Source organism: Molossus molossus, unplaced genomic scaffold (assembly GCF_014108415.1).
Source record: "Molossus molossus isolate mMolMol1 unplaced genomic scaffold, mMolMol1.p scaffold_m16_p_1, whole genome shotgun sequence".
Taxonomy (NCBI): domain Eukaryota; kingdom Metazoa; phylum Chordata; class Mammalia; order Chiroptera; family Molossidae; genus Molossus; species Molossus molossus.
The window spans coordinates 203,991,361-204,007,235 of record NW_023425344.1 but is presented as its reverse complement, the minus strand read 5'-3'; the positions used below and the strand labels follow the sequence as shown (position 1 = coordinate 204,007,235).

Here is a 15,875-nt window from a genome sequence, read left to right as displayed (position 1 = left end):
AGCACTTTGTTTTTAATCACCAACCATTTGTAGAATTCTTATTTCCTGGCCTATATGCTTTCAGAGAAAGTTTCCAGTCGATTCAAAGCCAATGAGATGCAGAAAGACACTAAACATGCGGCTGAATCGCACATGGTTTTGCAGCTAGAATACCGCAAGCACCTTTAGAAAATCTCCCCTGGGGCAGGAGGCCCTTGGCTCTGTACTCTGCCCCCACTCCAAACTCAAAGGCAAGTTTTTATCTTCACTTTGTCAACAGGAAAACAAGACTGTGGAGAGGTAAAGACAGAAAACTAAACTTCCTGAAAGGACTTGGTTTAGGTCACAAAAATGTCATCTTTAGGCATATCCATTTGTGTCCTTGAACCCCAATTTCACCCCTCTCCCTGGCACACTGCTACAATCCACCCTGTGAGGTGCTCCAAACACAGCTGTCTCTCCATCTCAACAATACGCTCCATGGGGGCAGGAACTGGTCTCTGACTGTTTACCACCATATCCTCAGAAATTAGCAAGACTTCAGAAGTCTACTCATAGAAGAAGGAGATCAACAAGCAATCAATAAGTATTCATCAAAATCTAAGTGTCTGGCACTCTGTTAAATACTAAGTACCTAATGAGCCAAAAAAAAAAAAAAAAAAAATGGCCGGGATCCTTGACTTTGAGAGGCTGATTCCAATCCATTATTTCAGCCACTGACTGTATGTGACACAGTGTTGGCCAATGAAATACACAGAGGTTTCTGGGAAAGGTTTCCTTCCTGGATGAAACGAAGCAGCCTTTTCTGCCCCTGGATGCAACTCAGGAAAAAGGGTAATGCCAGGAGCAGCTGCAGACATCCTTGGACCATAAGGGGTCAAGTGTGAAGACATAAAGCGATCAGGCTGAAGATGGCCGAGCAGAAAGACGGGAGGCACCCGAGTTCGTGCTGATGCCCAAAACCTTCCTGTCCCCAGACTTCTCAGGGGAGACAATAAGCCCCCACACTGTGGAAGCTGTTAGTTGGATTTCAAGTTACTTGCAGCCAAAAGCATCCTAAGACAGTGCGTCTGGCCCCTGATACAGAACATCAGCTGGATCTGAAAGAGACGGGGCCCACTGGCTTACTGCAGTATCCAGGCAGAGGGACTGAGGGCCTCCGGTACAGAGGCGAGAGTGGCAATGGTGAAAAGAACTCGAACTTGAGGCACAAAAGCAGGTTCCAGCCTTACCCACAAGATGGCTTGGTCATGCCCATGAAATCCTGGGCCCAGTTCCCATGCTGGCTATCCGATGAACCGGAACATAAATAATCAATACTCCCTGCCCGTACTCACCCACACACATACGTGTGTGTGTGTGTGTGTGTGTGTGTGTGTGTGAAGGGGGGAGTGTAAGAAAAGGGATGGGTGGGGAGCATGCATTTTTGTTCTATTTATAGGACATGGCACAGCCACAAAGGATGACGACCAGAGCACCGCAGGATCAGCTGAAGTTCTCCAAGTAAGTGCCAAGTTTGGTTTAAATTTACATTTCGCTTTTCTCAGCCTGTAACCAGTCCACTTTGTCACTCCAGCTGCCCTTCTCGGGGCTCATCAGACAGGACCTAACCCACAGGAACAGTTTGGTTGCAGAGCAGAGGGGACTCAAGCCCCTCTCCAATTTCAACAAATTGTTTGGGGCAAGAGAAGAAGGGTGAGGCTTGGATGATGGCAGAGAGATCCTGAGAACTCTAAGCAGGAGTGAAACAGCGCAGTCTTTCCACGTTCTCCACAGAACTCCACTGGCAGGGGGTTATTTGGGGCCACGTGCTGCACAGAGGCCCTGGCACATTCCATGCATTTACCGCAAAGAGAAGGAAAAGGCATGCTTGCTGCTGTTTTTGATTCCTTCCTCGATGCCTTCCAAAATTCTTCAGCAGAAGGATTATCCACTAACTCCCACCAGCTTCCAGCCAGTCGTATCTTTGAGGCCTCAGCTAAATTGGAGCAGGGGAGCAGGAGAGGTCAGCTCACAGAAGTCTCTGCTCCTGGCCATTAAATATCATCTAAGTTACACTGGGCCTAGTGGCATCTCCTGGGTTTTGAAGGGACGTGGCCTGAGAAGGATGCAGACATTCTAGAGCCAGGTGAAGGCCCTGCCATGCCCTCGCCGGCAGCCGAGCACCCCCCAGACACACACCCCTCCACTTCCCCTCTGTGTCCACCTCCTTCACAGCAGCCATCAGCATCGCCAGATGTCCCCTAACTGCTACTCCAGTTACATAAGTGCTAGTGCTAACCTGACTATGTTAGAGTATCTCTAAGGTCTCATCTGGTTTTAAGATATGCCGCCAACTTGCTGAATGACCTTAGGCAATTCATTTCACTTAGAACAGCAGTAAACAATCCTGACGGTCCCTTACACTTCATCAGTGGCATAGGAACTGGTTGATCTAATCCTGCCAGTTACCTTGGTCAGGTATCATGATCCCTGGCACAGAGGCAGGGTGACTTAGGGTGACTATATACTCACACTTGTCTGGACAGACCAGGTTTATGCCCACTTTCTGGCCATAATTAATAACAGCAGTGCTCCTTTCACTCGTACAAGCGTCCTGGTTTGTTCAATAAATTACACAGTCACCCTAGATTCTAGAAGGGGTAGAGCTTCGCAGGCAAAAATCCAGCTCTGTCTCTTATCATGAGACCTTGAGAAGATGAGAATGGGGGCCCTTTCTTGGGAAACCTGGTCAGAAACCAGAGACCTGGGTTGTTTCCTGTTCTGCCACTGATGCCTCCAAGCCTGGGTCTCCTCCTCTATCAACCCAGCTGACTGCTCCTTCCCAGAGTACTGCGGTGGCTAAAGAAGGTCAGCCAGTGCATCAATGGCCTACCATGGCGTCTGGCGTATAGTTCGCACAAGGTCATGGCACACGTACCAGGATCACCAGGTGAGAGGCTCAGGTGATCTTCTACGGGCCACCCAAAGCCTTGCTTGGACCACGCGGAGAGCATCAGCTCACCTATGCCTCTGGCCAGGCCCCAGAGCATGCATCGCCCGAGTTCATACTCCTCTCGGATTTTGTGCATCGTTGATGCTTCTCTCTGTGACGGTCTGGGCGTGCACTTGGAAGCCTGAGCTCCATCCCTGTCCGTTTTTAGCCATGCTGCAGAGTCATGCTGCCTAAAGAAACAGGTGACACTGCAGAAAGTTTCACAGTCTGCAAAGTGTTTTTAATGCACAGCTTTTCTAAGTAAATAACTTCAGTGATCCGACTGAGGGTGGCATGATACTCCCCAGTCTACTGGTGAGGAAAGAGAGGCTAGGCTCACAGAAGTTAGGTGACTTGTCCACAGTCACCAAAGCAGTAAGTGTGGGAGCAGGGACGGGAATTTGGGGCTCCTGGATGTAAACCCAGAGCTCTCCACCGCCGAGTGCTGCGCCTTTCGCCGCAGGTCCCTGTCAATATTTTCAAAACTGCTCTGGGAACTAGAATCAGTCCATGGGCACAAAACTATCTTCTAAAAACCTACAAACTTAAATGAACAACAACAAAAAAGCGGACTCAAACCATATCAGGTAAATCGTACCCAATCTCTAAATGGTCAATCTATTTTCTGTTTGCTCTCGGTGATAAAATAAATGAACACCACCAACTTAAACTGTTTTTGTTCTCTTATTAAGGAATATACTACGTTTTTAATACACTTATAGCATTTGATGAGCCAGCAGTAAAGAAATCAGATTATTTTTGTTGATTGCAGTGTGGTCTGGAAGGGGAAGCCTGGCCTAGATGTTCATCAATAAAGAAATTAAAAACAGAGAAGTTCCACACAGAGGCGCTGTGCCAAGCACAGGGCAGACACACAGAGAGGCCGAGATCTGACGGCGAGGCCTTTGCCTGGGGAGACCAGGCATCTGCACGGAGCCCAGCAACACTCCAGTTAATTTCCCAAGGAATCCATGTCAAGAGGCAGGCGTGACTCACTAGCTAATTACCTGAGCACTGGGGCTCCCAGAGTCCTCCTGGCTGAACAACTCGTCTTCTCTCCTGACAGCAAACAAAACACTATTTTCACCCTGGTCCAGACATAGCCTAAAGCTGTCCACATGGTGGTGTAAGGGATTATGTCTCTGACCTGGATAACTCAGGCAGAAAACCTGCTGTTACCGGCCACGGGTGGGGGAGAAAATGAAACACGAACAGAATAGTGGCTTCAGCCACGCCGCTCCCTGCTCTAAAACCTCCTGGGCGCTTACCGAGCAGGCAAGGCCCAAACGCCAAGCCTGGTCAACCAAAGCCCTTGGCAATATCCTTCTGCAACTGCTCTCCGCCACTCCCTCTTCCACGTCCTGGGCCCCCTGACTGCCTGCCTGCCCCAGACACCAGGCCCCGCACGCTCTGTCTGGCCCGCGCTCCACGCAGCCTTCCCCCCACTCCCACACCCCTCTCCACCCTTCAGGGTGCTCGGGCACCACCTCCTAGGTGAAGCCTCTGACTTCCCCAGAAAGATAGCCGCTCTCCATCTGGGCTCCCAAACAGCCCTGTGTTCAACCTTATGAGAGTTTTTCCCACGAGCCCACTCCAACTGTGGTCACTGTGTCCTTTTGCCTCTGCAGAGTTTAGGGACAGGACCTCCTCTCTGCTTCTCCACGCCTCCTGAGGCCCAGCACAGTCAGTGCCAATACATGTACCCAACACACGCACGGCCAGTTGTCCAGCTCTCTGCTCCACTCGGACGGGCAGCTGCAGCGTGAGCCCCTTCTCCCGCATCTGCAGTCACTCGGATCTGGGTTTGAGGAGAGGGCAGGCAGTCTCCAGGAAGTCCTCACAGTCCTGTCCACACGATGGTGCCCCAACTGAGAGAATCCTGCTAACGATGAGCCTGCCTCTCTCTACCATGGGCCCACGCACATGTGAAAGCCCCATTATATATCACCATTTGAAAAAGAGAAATCAAGCCCTGGCCGATTTGGCTCAGAGGCTAGAGTGTTGGCCCACAGACCAATGAGTCGCAGGTTTGATTCCTGTCAAGGGCACGTACCTCGGTTGCGGTTCGTCCCCAGCCCCTGTCGGGTCATGGGAGGCAACCCGTCGATGTGTCCCTCTCATGTCAGTGTTTCTCGCTCTCTCTCCCTCCCTCCCACTCTGTCTGAGGATAAATGGAAAAATATCCTCGGGTGAGGATTAAAAATAAAAATAAAAAAAGAGAAATCAAGGTAACAAACTGTTAAACAGAATTTGTTTTATTCTCCCATCTTGAAAGATACCATAATAGAACCTAGAAGGCGAGGCTTGAAATTTAGAACTCTCTGATTCCTTTGGTCGAACAACAGAATGTGGACACTCAGGATCAACTGGCCCCGAGTCCCAGCCCACCCCAGTGTCGCACACTTAGAAGGGCTCCTTGCACACCCGTGCAGACACCACAGACCCACCTTCCACCTGATTCCTCCATGCCTCGTACCCCTTGTCAGCCCATGATGCACACCTGCCCACGGTCAAGGCAACTTCCCTCAGGCAGATGGACCCGGGGAAGAGGCCCACACAGGACTTGGAAGCAGGCTTGAGACCACTGGGGCAGGGCACGAAGAGTCAGGACCCAAAGTGTGGTCTGGAAGGACGAGGTGCAGGCTCTAGAAGGGCCGCCCCTTGGCCCTCCCACTCTGCCCAGGAAAAGCAGCACACCCACAGCACGGCCCTCTCTGCCCGAGCCCCCTCTTGCACATCGCTAAGGGCAGACGAGAGGACCACTGCCCATACGTGGGTTGTATCAGAGTCACAAGTTTCTGGCGCTGACCATTCTCACTTGCCAGCCAAGCCAACCGGTAAGGTGGTACTTCAGGGAAAGCCAGAACTGCCTTCTAACTGGGCTTCAAAAAAACACCAGCAACAATAAACAGCATACACTCCACACACTTACGGGCAGGCTCTCTGTGACAAGTGCGTGAGTCACAGCATTTCTTCAGGATCTTACCCATCCCCCGCCCCAGCAGCACTGATTCATCAGTTTGTTTTCAATACTATTATTTTTAGTCAGACAAACAATTTTAAAAATGACGATAGAGAAGGGGCGAGGGAAGGGCAGAACCACCTAAGAATATAAATTATTTCTCTTTCACTAGCCTGCCAAGCCCTAAATCTACGGGTGCCACAGTTGTGCGCTCTTGGTGTGCGTGTGTTGATGGTCGATTCTGTTACTACATAAACCAAGGTTCTCCAAATGGTGAGCTCTGAGAGCGAGGGGTGGGGGGGCAGCCCCCTCTCGGAATTGATTGATACCATCCGTCAAATTCCCCCTTGAAAGGGAAAATGAGTGTTTACTGAGCCCCTACTAAGTGCTGTGAGCTACAAAAATCAGCCAAGTGCTTGATCTATCTTATCTCGTTTGGGTTGATTTATGTGAAGTAGGTGTTCCCATCCCCATTTTACAGATGAGAAAATAGGGGCTCAATAAATTGAAGCAAGTGTACCCACTGGCAGACTCAACCCAGGACTCCAGAGCCCTCTGCTTGCCTCAGGTGAGCCCCCACCTCTGCTCCCCAGGTGATATTTTAAGAATCTGTCTGAGTACAGATAAATGGCAACACACAACATTTAAAGGTTAGCAGAACAAACTCACTCGCTTGCCCTCCCATGCACCAGAGAGAAATAAGGTTCCCCTTGACTCTGAATTCAGTGAGGGCAAAAGAGGGTTTACAATGGGGGAGATTTGAAGCAGAGAAAAACCCCATTTCCACCCTCAGTGCCTGCTTTCAGCCACTTGTAACCACTCAAAAAGTCCTCTCTGGATCCATTACTCCACATTTGGGCTTAGCCCAGAGGTGATTTTTTAAGGAAAAAATGCCTTTTGGCATTTTTGAGCTGTGACAGCATAAAAACAGACCTTTAAAAAACACACACCCAAAAAGCATTACTATTTTCAAAAGTTCAGTTGAAGAGAAGAAACTGGTGACACCTCAGAGCTACAACTTGGCTTGACAGTTTGTGATGCAACACTGAGCAGCAAAAGTGACCAGGTCTGTGGCTCCGTAGGCTTCGAAGGCAAGCCCTTGCCCGGGTTTCTTCAACAATACGCTCATTCTAAACCCCCCGCAAAGCATTCGAGAGAAGAACTTGCCAGATGTCAGTGGGGGAAAGCCATGTGATACAGAAAAAGGACTATTTTGGGAAAAACTCACTTTTCATTTCCTAGCTGGGGTTTAAACTTGTACCCTCCACGCTGCCTAACAAAAGGCACATGCTTACGCAATCAACCATAGCCTTTCTTTATATAGATGCTTGAAAATAAATAAAGGAAGCTTTCTGGGTAAACTCTGACATATGAGCAAACATTTTCCACAGGTATCCTCCATAATGTCTACCTCTTACATTTAACCATTTTTAGGCATTTGTGGTCATTAGTTTAAGTAAACTTCCTGCTCTGAGAATGGCCAAAAATAGCAACAAAGAAGAAAAATTGCTCACTGCATCTAAAGACACACAGCCTCCACATATTGATCCTAGTGTTCAGCTATTTTTATATTCCTTTATAGTTAAATATAACTACATTTCACTGATTTTGACTCAGAAGGTAAGGGAGAGGCAGAGAGGAGAGTGGGGGGAAATAACCAGAATTAAAGATTGAATTCTAGTTTTGTTACTTTTATTTATATAAATGGACTGGCATCCGACTGAGAGGGTCTTCGGACATTAACAAACAATTAAGATTTGTGATTCACTGATTCACTGGATCTGTGCAAGTGGAAGCTTCTAAAATGCTAACCTGGAAACCACTTTAGAGTTGGAAGGCCCTCCAGCAGAACTCAGCCAGCCTGTTTTCCAGCTGAGAACATCTGAGGCTCAGAGACAGTAAGTGACCTGCCCCAGGTCACACAACGAATCAGAAACAGAGCTAAATCTAGAAACTGCCTAGTCTGCTGACTCCTGCCTTCAAAATGACCCCAAAAACCTTGTTTATGACTAATATTTCTTTGACAGCATTTAGGGAGAGAGAAGGCATGCTAAACAAACTTTAGCCTAGTCCAGAATTAGCCAAACCTCTTAATTAATAGGCTTCTCCTGTGTTTTCATTTTAAACTGAGTCTCTCTGTCCAAACATTCTGCAGCAGTGCCTGTGGCGGGCTGTTCACAGAGAGGCCCCAGATCATCAACAGCAGATAGTGCGACTTGAGCTATAGATTTGTTATTTCTAAGACTGTTAATTAAGTCAAAACAAAGAGTAATGCTACACACTCACACTTACCCTCATCAGGAGTTAAACTGTAGAGCTTGGGGGATTTGGTTCTCTGACATCAAGGAAACAGTATTTACACATTAACTAAAGTGAACACATACACCATTATTTCCACCACACAGAACCCCATCTGCAGCCATGGACTAGAAGCCACAGGAGGGCAGGGGCATTTTTTTCCCTCACTGTTTTGTCCCTACTACCTAGCACGGGGTTTGGGTGCACTGAAGGAAAACATAAAAATGAAGTGGAGACTGGCCGCTGTGGCTCAGTGGATTGAGCGCTGTCCCATGGACTGAGAGGTCCCGGTCCAATTCCCAGTTGGGCCACATGCCTCGGTTTCGGGCTCAATCCCCAGTGGGGGGCATGCAGGAGGCAGCCGATAGATATTTCTCTCTCACATCGATGTTCTTCTCTCGCTCCCTTCCTCTCTCTCTAAAAAAATCAATAAAAACATATTAAAAAAAAATAATAAAGTAGACAAGTTCTCCTGGACTCTTTGTTCTAAAACTTGGAAGAGTAAAATGAGAAACCATACTTGTGCAGGGTGGGGTTAAAAATGGCAGCTTCTAGCTGTTTACAGGAACCACTGTGCTTGGAGATGGGAGGCTTCATGGCCAGGGAACCTGTCAGTGGTCAACAGATGATTCCCGGCCCTTGTTGGGCAGGAGCTGGTCCCATCCACCGGTGCACCAATCTCTGGTGTCTGCCGCAGGCCGGTCCCCTCGCAGCCCCCTGCACGCGCAGCAAGCTGCCTTCACGAGCACTTTCTGGGCACTTCTCTCCCCAGAAACCAATACCACCAGATGCGGATTTGGGAAAGGGGGCAGGTTGATTCTTTTTTAATAGGTCAGTACTTCAAAGGAGACGAGGAAAATGTTAATTAGGACTATTCATGAGCCTGGCTGATTGAGAAAGCTGTATTCCACCTTAGGGAACATAACTACCGGAAGCTGGGGGAGAGGCAGATAAAGAAGGTGGGAGAATAAGGTAATGGGAATAAAGTCTGATTTCAATTGCTAAAGCAAGCCCTGCTTGGTCCCATTTATTTCAGAAAGGAGCACATGCAGAATAATGGCTGCATTGTGCATCAAATGGCATTGAAATCTCCTAAATGAACAAGTAAAAATTAATGGTCATTCAGGCCATTAAATTTTTATTTCCATTATAATAATACAGCAATTACAAATTTACGTTAGTAAAACCAATATTTATTTTTCAAAAGACTCATTTTAATTGGATTCCTGATGTGATGAGCTTGAGCCACGTTCTCTCAATTTCATCAACTTCTTGCATTTCTCATCAGAACTAAATGACTAGTATATTCATTGTCTTCATTCTATCATTAGAAATGTCATGTAAAACTTTATGTCCTTGCAAAGACTTTACAAAATATATTATTATAAGTTCTTACATCTGTATAGAAACTCAGGCTTTAAGAATTTGTTTTCAGCAAGTGTTAAGCAGAGAAATGAAAGACCAGGTCACACCAAAACTCTGAAATGCTAAGGACCCACAATCATCTCCAAGTTGTCTACTTTCTATTGACACTCTCTGTTATATTCTGAGCTAATCTATCTAAAGTCACTGTTGCCACCAAGGAAACCTGAATTTCAGGTTTGCAATACTAACTTACTTTTTACTTCAAAGAAAGAACACTTGACTGTGGAGCAGAATACTGCTCAGGGGTCACCAGCCCTTCGGTGCAAGCTACACGGTAACATAGTCACAGCAGTGCTCACTTTAACAAAAGGCAGAAGATAAAAGAAAGATATCATTGCTTCATTCTTATAGGCAACTATCACCACGTACCAAATGTGCTCACGGTCACACTGCAGTCCAGAAACTTTCTTCTGTAATAACTTCTGCACTCCTGTGGGTACCCCACCTCACACTGAGCCCTCCTCCTCTCCCCACCCCTCCCACAGAATTAACCCTCTCTCCCCCATGTCTCTGCACATCGCACATCCCTGGGCTGCAGCCCTTGCCTTGTATCTCTGGGCGAGTCTGCCACTCTAGACAAGGAGCTCCTTGAGAATAGGCGCCCTCCCTTGCTCAGCAGAGTAGGTATTTAATAAGTGATTAAATAGTTGAGTGATGAATGAATGATGCACACAAGAGGCCAAACATAACACGTAACATCTGTCTAACTCCCTGGTTTACAAAACACTTCCACAAGCCTTCTCTCATCCTGATTTTACAGGTGCGGACACGAGGCTCTGAGACATTCAGTGAACTCTCAAATCCACCCAGGTATTAAAATGGCAAGACCCAGGGCCTAAAGTCTGTTTTTTTCTGGAGAAAAGAGATGCCTTTCATTATTTTGTTTTCTAACATAGGGACTTCCATACTATTTAAAAGACTCATCACATGGACACGGACAACAGTGTGGTGATTGTGTTGGGGGGGTGGGAGGGTGGATGGGGACTGAAGGCGGAAGAGGGCATAGAGGGAATAAATGATGATGAAAAAATAAAATAAATAAAAAGTAAAATAAAAGACTCATCATAAGTTCCCTGTGTCCCGCCCCCCCCTCCCCCCGCCAAATTTCACTCCATACTAGAGTTCCTATTTCTTTCGATGGCTGGAACTAAGAAAGAAATAGCAGCTGGACACTCAAATAATGCCCTGTCAGTGTTTCCCCCCTGAAGTGTAAGCCTCTCACGGGCAGGCCGTGTCCTTTAGCTCTGCACCCTCCCCCACTGCCGGGAACACTGACTCAGGCATGAGAGGGCCAATAAATGACAATGAATCAACAAACTCCAACTCTAACATTTAATTAGGAACTGTGAGCAAGGGGCTGTCTGCAACACGCACTGGCCCAAGCAGTCAGCTCCTGGGTGCAGCAGCAAGTCCTAGGGTTCCAAATGTCAAGGGAGCGTCAGGCTGATCCTGGGCTTAGCCGTGACTCCGAGCCAGCCTCCTCGTCAGCTACTCTTTGTCCTGTGGGCCCCTTCTCTTCCCAGCCCCTGTGAGCAACCCTCCTAATCAAGGTTAACAAGCAGCCTTGGCAACAGGTTTGTCCCCAGCAGCCTCAGAAAGGAGTGTTAATGATGAGGATCTTTCTTTCTCCCTTTTCCCTGGGGCGAGAGCAGCCTGGCAAAGTTCAGGTAGGTAATGGGAGGGGCTGCGCTGAAAGAGACGCACAAGAGTAGGAATTGCTGTGTGTGGGGAAAAGTCCCCCATTTTCCTCTGTGACACAAGAAAGCCCCATTTCCCTTCCAAACAAAGCAGGCCATAAGCTTGGTCCCAACAACTATACCAACGCATGAACCCTATCAGTAGAGGCAGTTATCAGAGTCCATGAGAACGGTCATTTAAGCGCCTGGCTCCTGACCGCTGAAATAACACGCACACACCTTCTGTACCCCTTAGCGGCCAATGCTATGACTCCATTCTTCTAAGCTGCCAGGAAGATGCCAGCAGCTTGACTTGGGTGAGGAGCGAGATGCTGTTATACAAATGTCTATGTTCTGCCCATCCTGCCAGACAGTGTATCCGATAGTCCCTGTGTAGGTGTATCTCAGTCAAGCTCTCACCACATCCTTGGCACTGGTCTCTTTTATGTTCTTGATATCAATAAGCCTGTATCGCTCCAGCTCTTCGGATTACGGAGACAGGTTATAGCTGTTGTAACAGAAAGGCAAGCATGCGGTCTGGAAGGCCCTAATGTACAGCTATAATTGCCAAATGTTACTGTTGCTGCTCATAGTTACATATTAGCCAAAACACGCTTGTCAAAATCTCCTGGGACTAAGGGCTTCTTAAACCTCAAGGTCCAGATTTCACAGAGAACTGTTAAGCACCCAGTGCCCCACTCACACACCATAGGACAACTTATAAAAGGCAGTGTGGAGGGAGCAGACAATTTGACAAGCAACACAACAACCTACGGGGCTTAGCAGACACTTCGATATTACTAGCGTGAGGCCAGCTAAACCACGTCCCCAAGACTTGGCCTTTAGTTGTCTGCCCACAACCAAAACAGCAGCAGCGTTGCCAAGGGAGACAAGGTGACCCAGAGGCGTGGGCACAAAATCCAGGGATGAAAATCCATTTTGTCTGGATCCACCCAAGCAACTGAGTTTCCCTAACTGAGAAAAGATGAAAAAACAAACAAACAAAATACCAAACAAGAAAACCTGCCTTATCAGTAGACCCTTGCCATGCAGGTAGAAGATGTCCCAGTCCTAAGACAGTGGTGAGAGACCAGGGAGCAAGTTAACTTGACCTCTCAAAACATTCAAAGCTTCATATACCTCAGGCTGCAGAGAACTCTGGAAGAGGACAAAGCAGGCCAAAGCTATGTTCCCCCAGAGGGCAAGCTTTTACCAAGGCAGGGCAAGCAAACCAGGCCTCTCTGCCCAGCTGTACCTTACCAACAAAGATCTACACTGCCCTCCACCCCCTGCCCAGCCCCAGTCAACAGTACTTTAGCATTCAACACAAAAATGTATTCAGAACCTTCAAAGCAAACAGCAGCAGGAGGCAGAAAAAGGAGCACACTGGGTCGGAATCCCACGTCTACTCTAGCCAGCCTTTTCACCTCTCCGCTCCAAAGTTTGCTCAACTTTAAAAATGAGATAATCTTAAGCCTAACTGCCTTATCAGTTTTCCAGGAGTTACTTTCTTTTCTTGATTTCATAAAACCATGTGCAAATGCTCCAAAAACTGTAAAACACTTTACACAGCTACTCATTTTATAACTGATATCATTTTTTTTTTTTTTTCTGTTTCAAGGCATAAAGCACTTGTCCTCAATGCACCTGGGCAGCTAAAAAGGCAGGTTTCCAAAAACTCCTCCCCCGGTGGGAGAAGCAGGACACTCATTCACCCTCCCACCCACCCCACCCCCACCCCACTCAAAGAATAAAGAAGAATTAAGAACCAGAGTTGGGACCAGAACCCTGGGCTCACTGACCATCACATCACACCACCTCCTCTGAAGTCAGTTCTGGCTCCAGATCACACACCCAGAGCGCACTTCCCAGACAGCATACCGCCTTCCCTCCCCCTTTATTGACTGGATCCACCCAGTTTTTAAAAAAATTATTATTTTTTAAGTCAGCGCTCCCACCATATGTGGCATTTATTTCCAGAGGAGGCCTGCCCTGGGTTCCCTGGACAGATGTTGCTTTGTGCCTGTCTGACACGGCTGGCAGCCCTTGTGCAGCTGCTCCAAGCAGGTGGCCAAGGATGGAGTCCACTCCTGGCCCAAGAGCAAGGATGACAATCTCTGTGGGGCTCAAGCCCTAGGGACCCTCTACTCATTCCTCTGCAGCCTGGAACCCCAGGGACACACACACACTGGCACACGCACACTCCCTTGGTACAGTTAGACTTTAGAGGGGGCTGAGAAAGAAAGACAGGAAGCCATGGTACCCCCGCAAACCCCAATTTCTAGTGAGGCACAGCTACTACTATAAGGTCCTGGGGAGAAGTCACTGACCCCCTCTATCAGCCATCTGTGAGCTCCCCCCGACCTAGCTGGCACGGGACGTGGATTATAAAGGACGTCCAGACAGATGGCAAAGCGCTTTGGGAAGGAGGGCTCTGCAGGAATGCGGGGGCCAGTGCGAGGCCCACTCTGGGGTGTGTTTTGTTATCTGGTGGGCTCTAAGCCCCCTCTGTTCTGCCCCAACCTGAAATTTCAGACTGAAAGAGGGCAAAAATTGGTCGGGGGGAGGGGGGAACCCTACTCTCTGCCACTTGTCTCTCATTTGAAAGTCAGAGCAGTGCACTGCAACCAGAGTGAGTGTGTGCGGAGGGGGGCGGGAGACTGGCACAACCGAGTCTAAAAATACTCGATAAAAATGCTAATCCCGAAGGCAAAGAGAGAACGGAGAAGGAATCTGTCAATCACGGGGCTCCCGCTCCGCACCCACAGCCCCAGCTGTACCGACTGCATTCCTGTTCAGGAGGAAAGACGGGGTGGGGGGGCAGGGCTGAAGAAAGGGAGAAACACCACCACCACCTCCACGAGCGCGGGCCGCGGGGGCGGGAGGCCGCGACGGAGGAGGGGCTCCGGCCAGCAGAGCTGAACAAAGCGGGCCTCAACTTTGAGCCCGCAGCTCCCCGGAGTGGGGGAGGCCAATTCCAGCAGCACCACCCCCCTTCCGGGAGGTGAAAAGTGAATGTGAGGTCTGGAAGTGAGAGTGCCGCGTGGAAGCCCCAGGCTCTGAATCTTTGCAAATCCAGAGAAGGTTTTGTTTGGGGTTCCCTTTCTGCCTGCGTTCCCACCCCCTCCACACACACACACACACACACACACACACACACACACACACTCTCCCTCCGACCCACCCCACCGCAGGCCGCGCCAGGGGGCTGGGCCGGCGCGCCCCCGGGTCGCTCGGGCCCCCACCTGGGGATGGTGATGCACTTGGTGTTGACGTTCTGCGTGGTGATGGCCTTCTCCAGCTCGTCCAGCTGCCCCGTCTTCTTGAGCTTCTTGACCAAACTCTTGACCGCTTTCTCGCACCACTTCTCCTCCTGCCCGTTTTGCTCGCCCTTCTTCCAGCCCAGCAGGCGCTTCACGATCGGGGGGGTGAAGGGCAGGATAGACGACATGGCTGGGGAGGGCGCGCGGGCGCCGAGGGGCGCCCCCGGCGGGGCTGGGCGCGGCGGGGCGCCGGGGGCGCAGAAGGGAGTTGGGCCGGGGCCGCCCAAACTTCTCGCCTCAACTCACGGCGAACTTGCCCGTGCTCCCGGCCGGGCCGCGGCGCTGCAGCCTGCGGGGCTCCCACGGCAGAGAGAAGGGCCGCAGGAGAGGCGGGCAGGACGACAACGGCGCCGGGTCAGGCAGGCCCCGAACACGGGGCGGCGGCGGCGGCCGTGAGCCTCGGAGTGGCAGAAGAAAGTTTAGGTTTCCGCACGGGATGGCTGTTTGGGTGCCGCCTCCAGGAAGGAAAGTCCAACCCCCAGCCAAACTTTGCTCGCCTCGACCGCTTTGATGCGCAGATCCCTCCGCTTAGGCAGCCTCGCCTCGCCTCCCGGCTGCCCTCCTCTCTCACCGCTCGCTCTCGCTCCCTGGGCCGGTCTGGGCCGTGCGCCGCGCTCCCGCTCCCGCTCCCGCTCCCGCTCCCGCCCGCTCCCAGTCTGTGTTTCATGCAAATCCGTGTGCAGCCTCCTTTCCAAGCGCTGTCACCGCCCCCTTGCCGCCGGGGCTCCCCGCCTCCTCCCCCGCGCCCCTCCACCTCCTCCCGCGGGCGCCCTGCCCACCCCCAGCCTCCGGGAGGGCGCCCGGCCTCCTCCGCCCGGCGCGGAGCACGCCCACGTGGGCGACCGGGAACGGCAGCGGCCCCGGGTGGAGCGCGCAGGACCCCGCGCGGCCCCGACCTGAGGCGGGCGGGCACTGGGAGGAAGTCGTGGGAAAGGAGAGGAGAGAGGGGCCCCTGGCGCGGAACCCACTCAGAAAGCTCAGTTTGAGTTGCGGGCCCAAAAGGGTTAGATTCGCAGCGAATGAGCGCTGTCCTGCCAGAAGCTGCTGGTACACCCCTGGGAGGACCCCGGTCGGAGAGGGGGCGCACCGAAGGCTGAGGCCCAGGAAGTGGGGGCGCACGCTTGGACTCGCGCGCCCTGATCGCGGTCAGGGGCCTTGGGGGGCACCAGCGACCTGGGAGCTGTATTTATTCTATCTCATCGCTGAGATCACGTCGACCGAATGCCCCGAGACTGTAT

The 15,875-nt window shown here is 50.5% G+C and overlaps 1 protein-coding gene across 1 annotated transcript in view; it reads right to left on the bottom strand.

The window, feature by feature from the left end:
* Positions 1-14,825, bottom strand: part of SMAD3 (SMAD family member 3) — a 110,290-nt gene extending 95,465 nt beyond the window's left edge. Inside the window, exon 1 of the mRNA XM_036274809.1 lies at positions 14,560-14,825. Coding sequence (XP_036130702.1) covers positions 14,560-14,765 — 206 coding nt within the window. The 5' untranslated portion in view covers positions 14,766-14,825. The remainder of the gene's footprint in view (positions 1-14,559) is intronic.
* Positions 14,826-15,875: the final 1,050 nt, after the last annotated feature.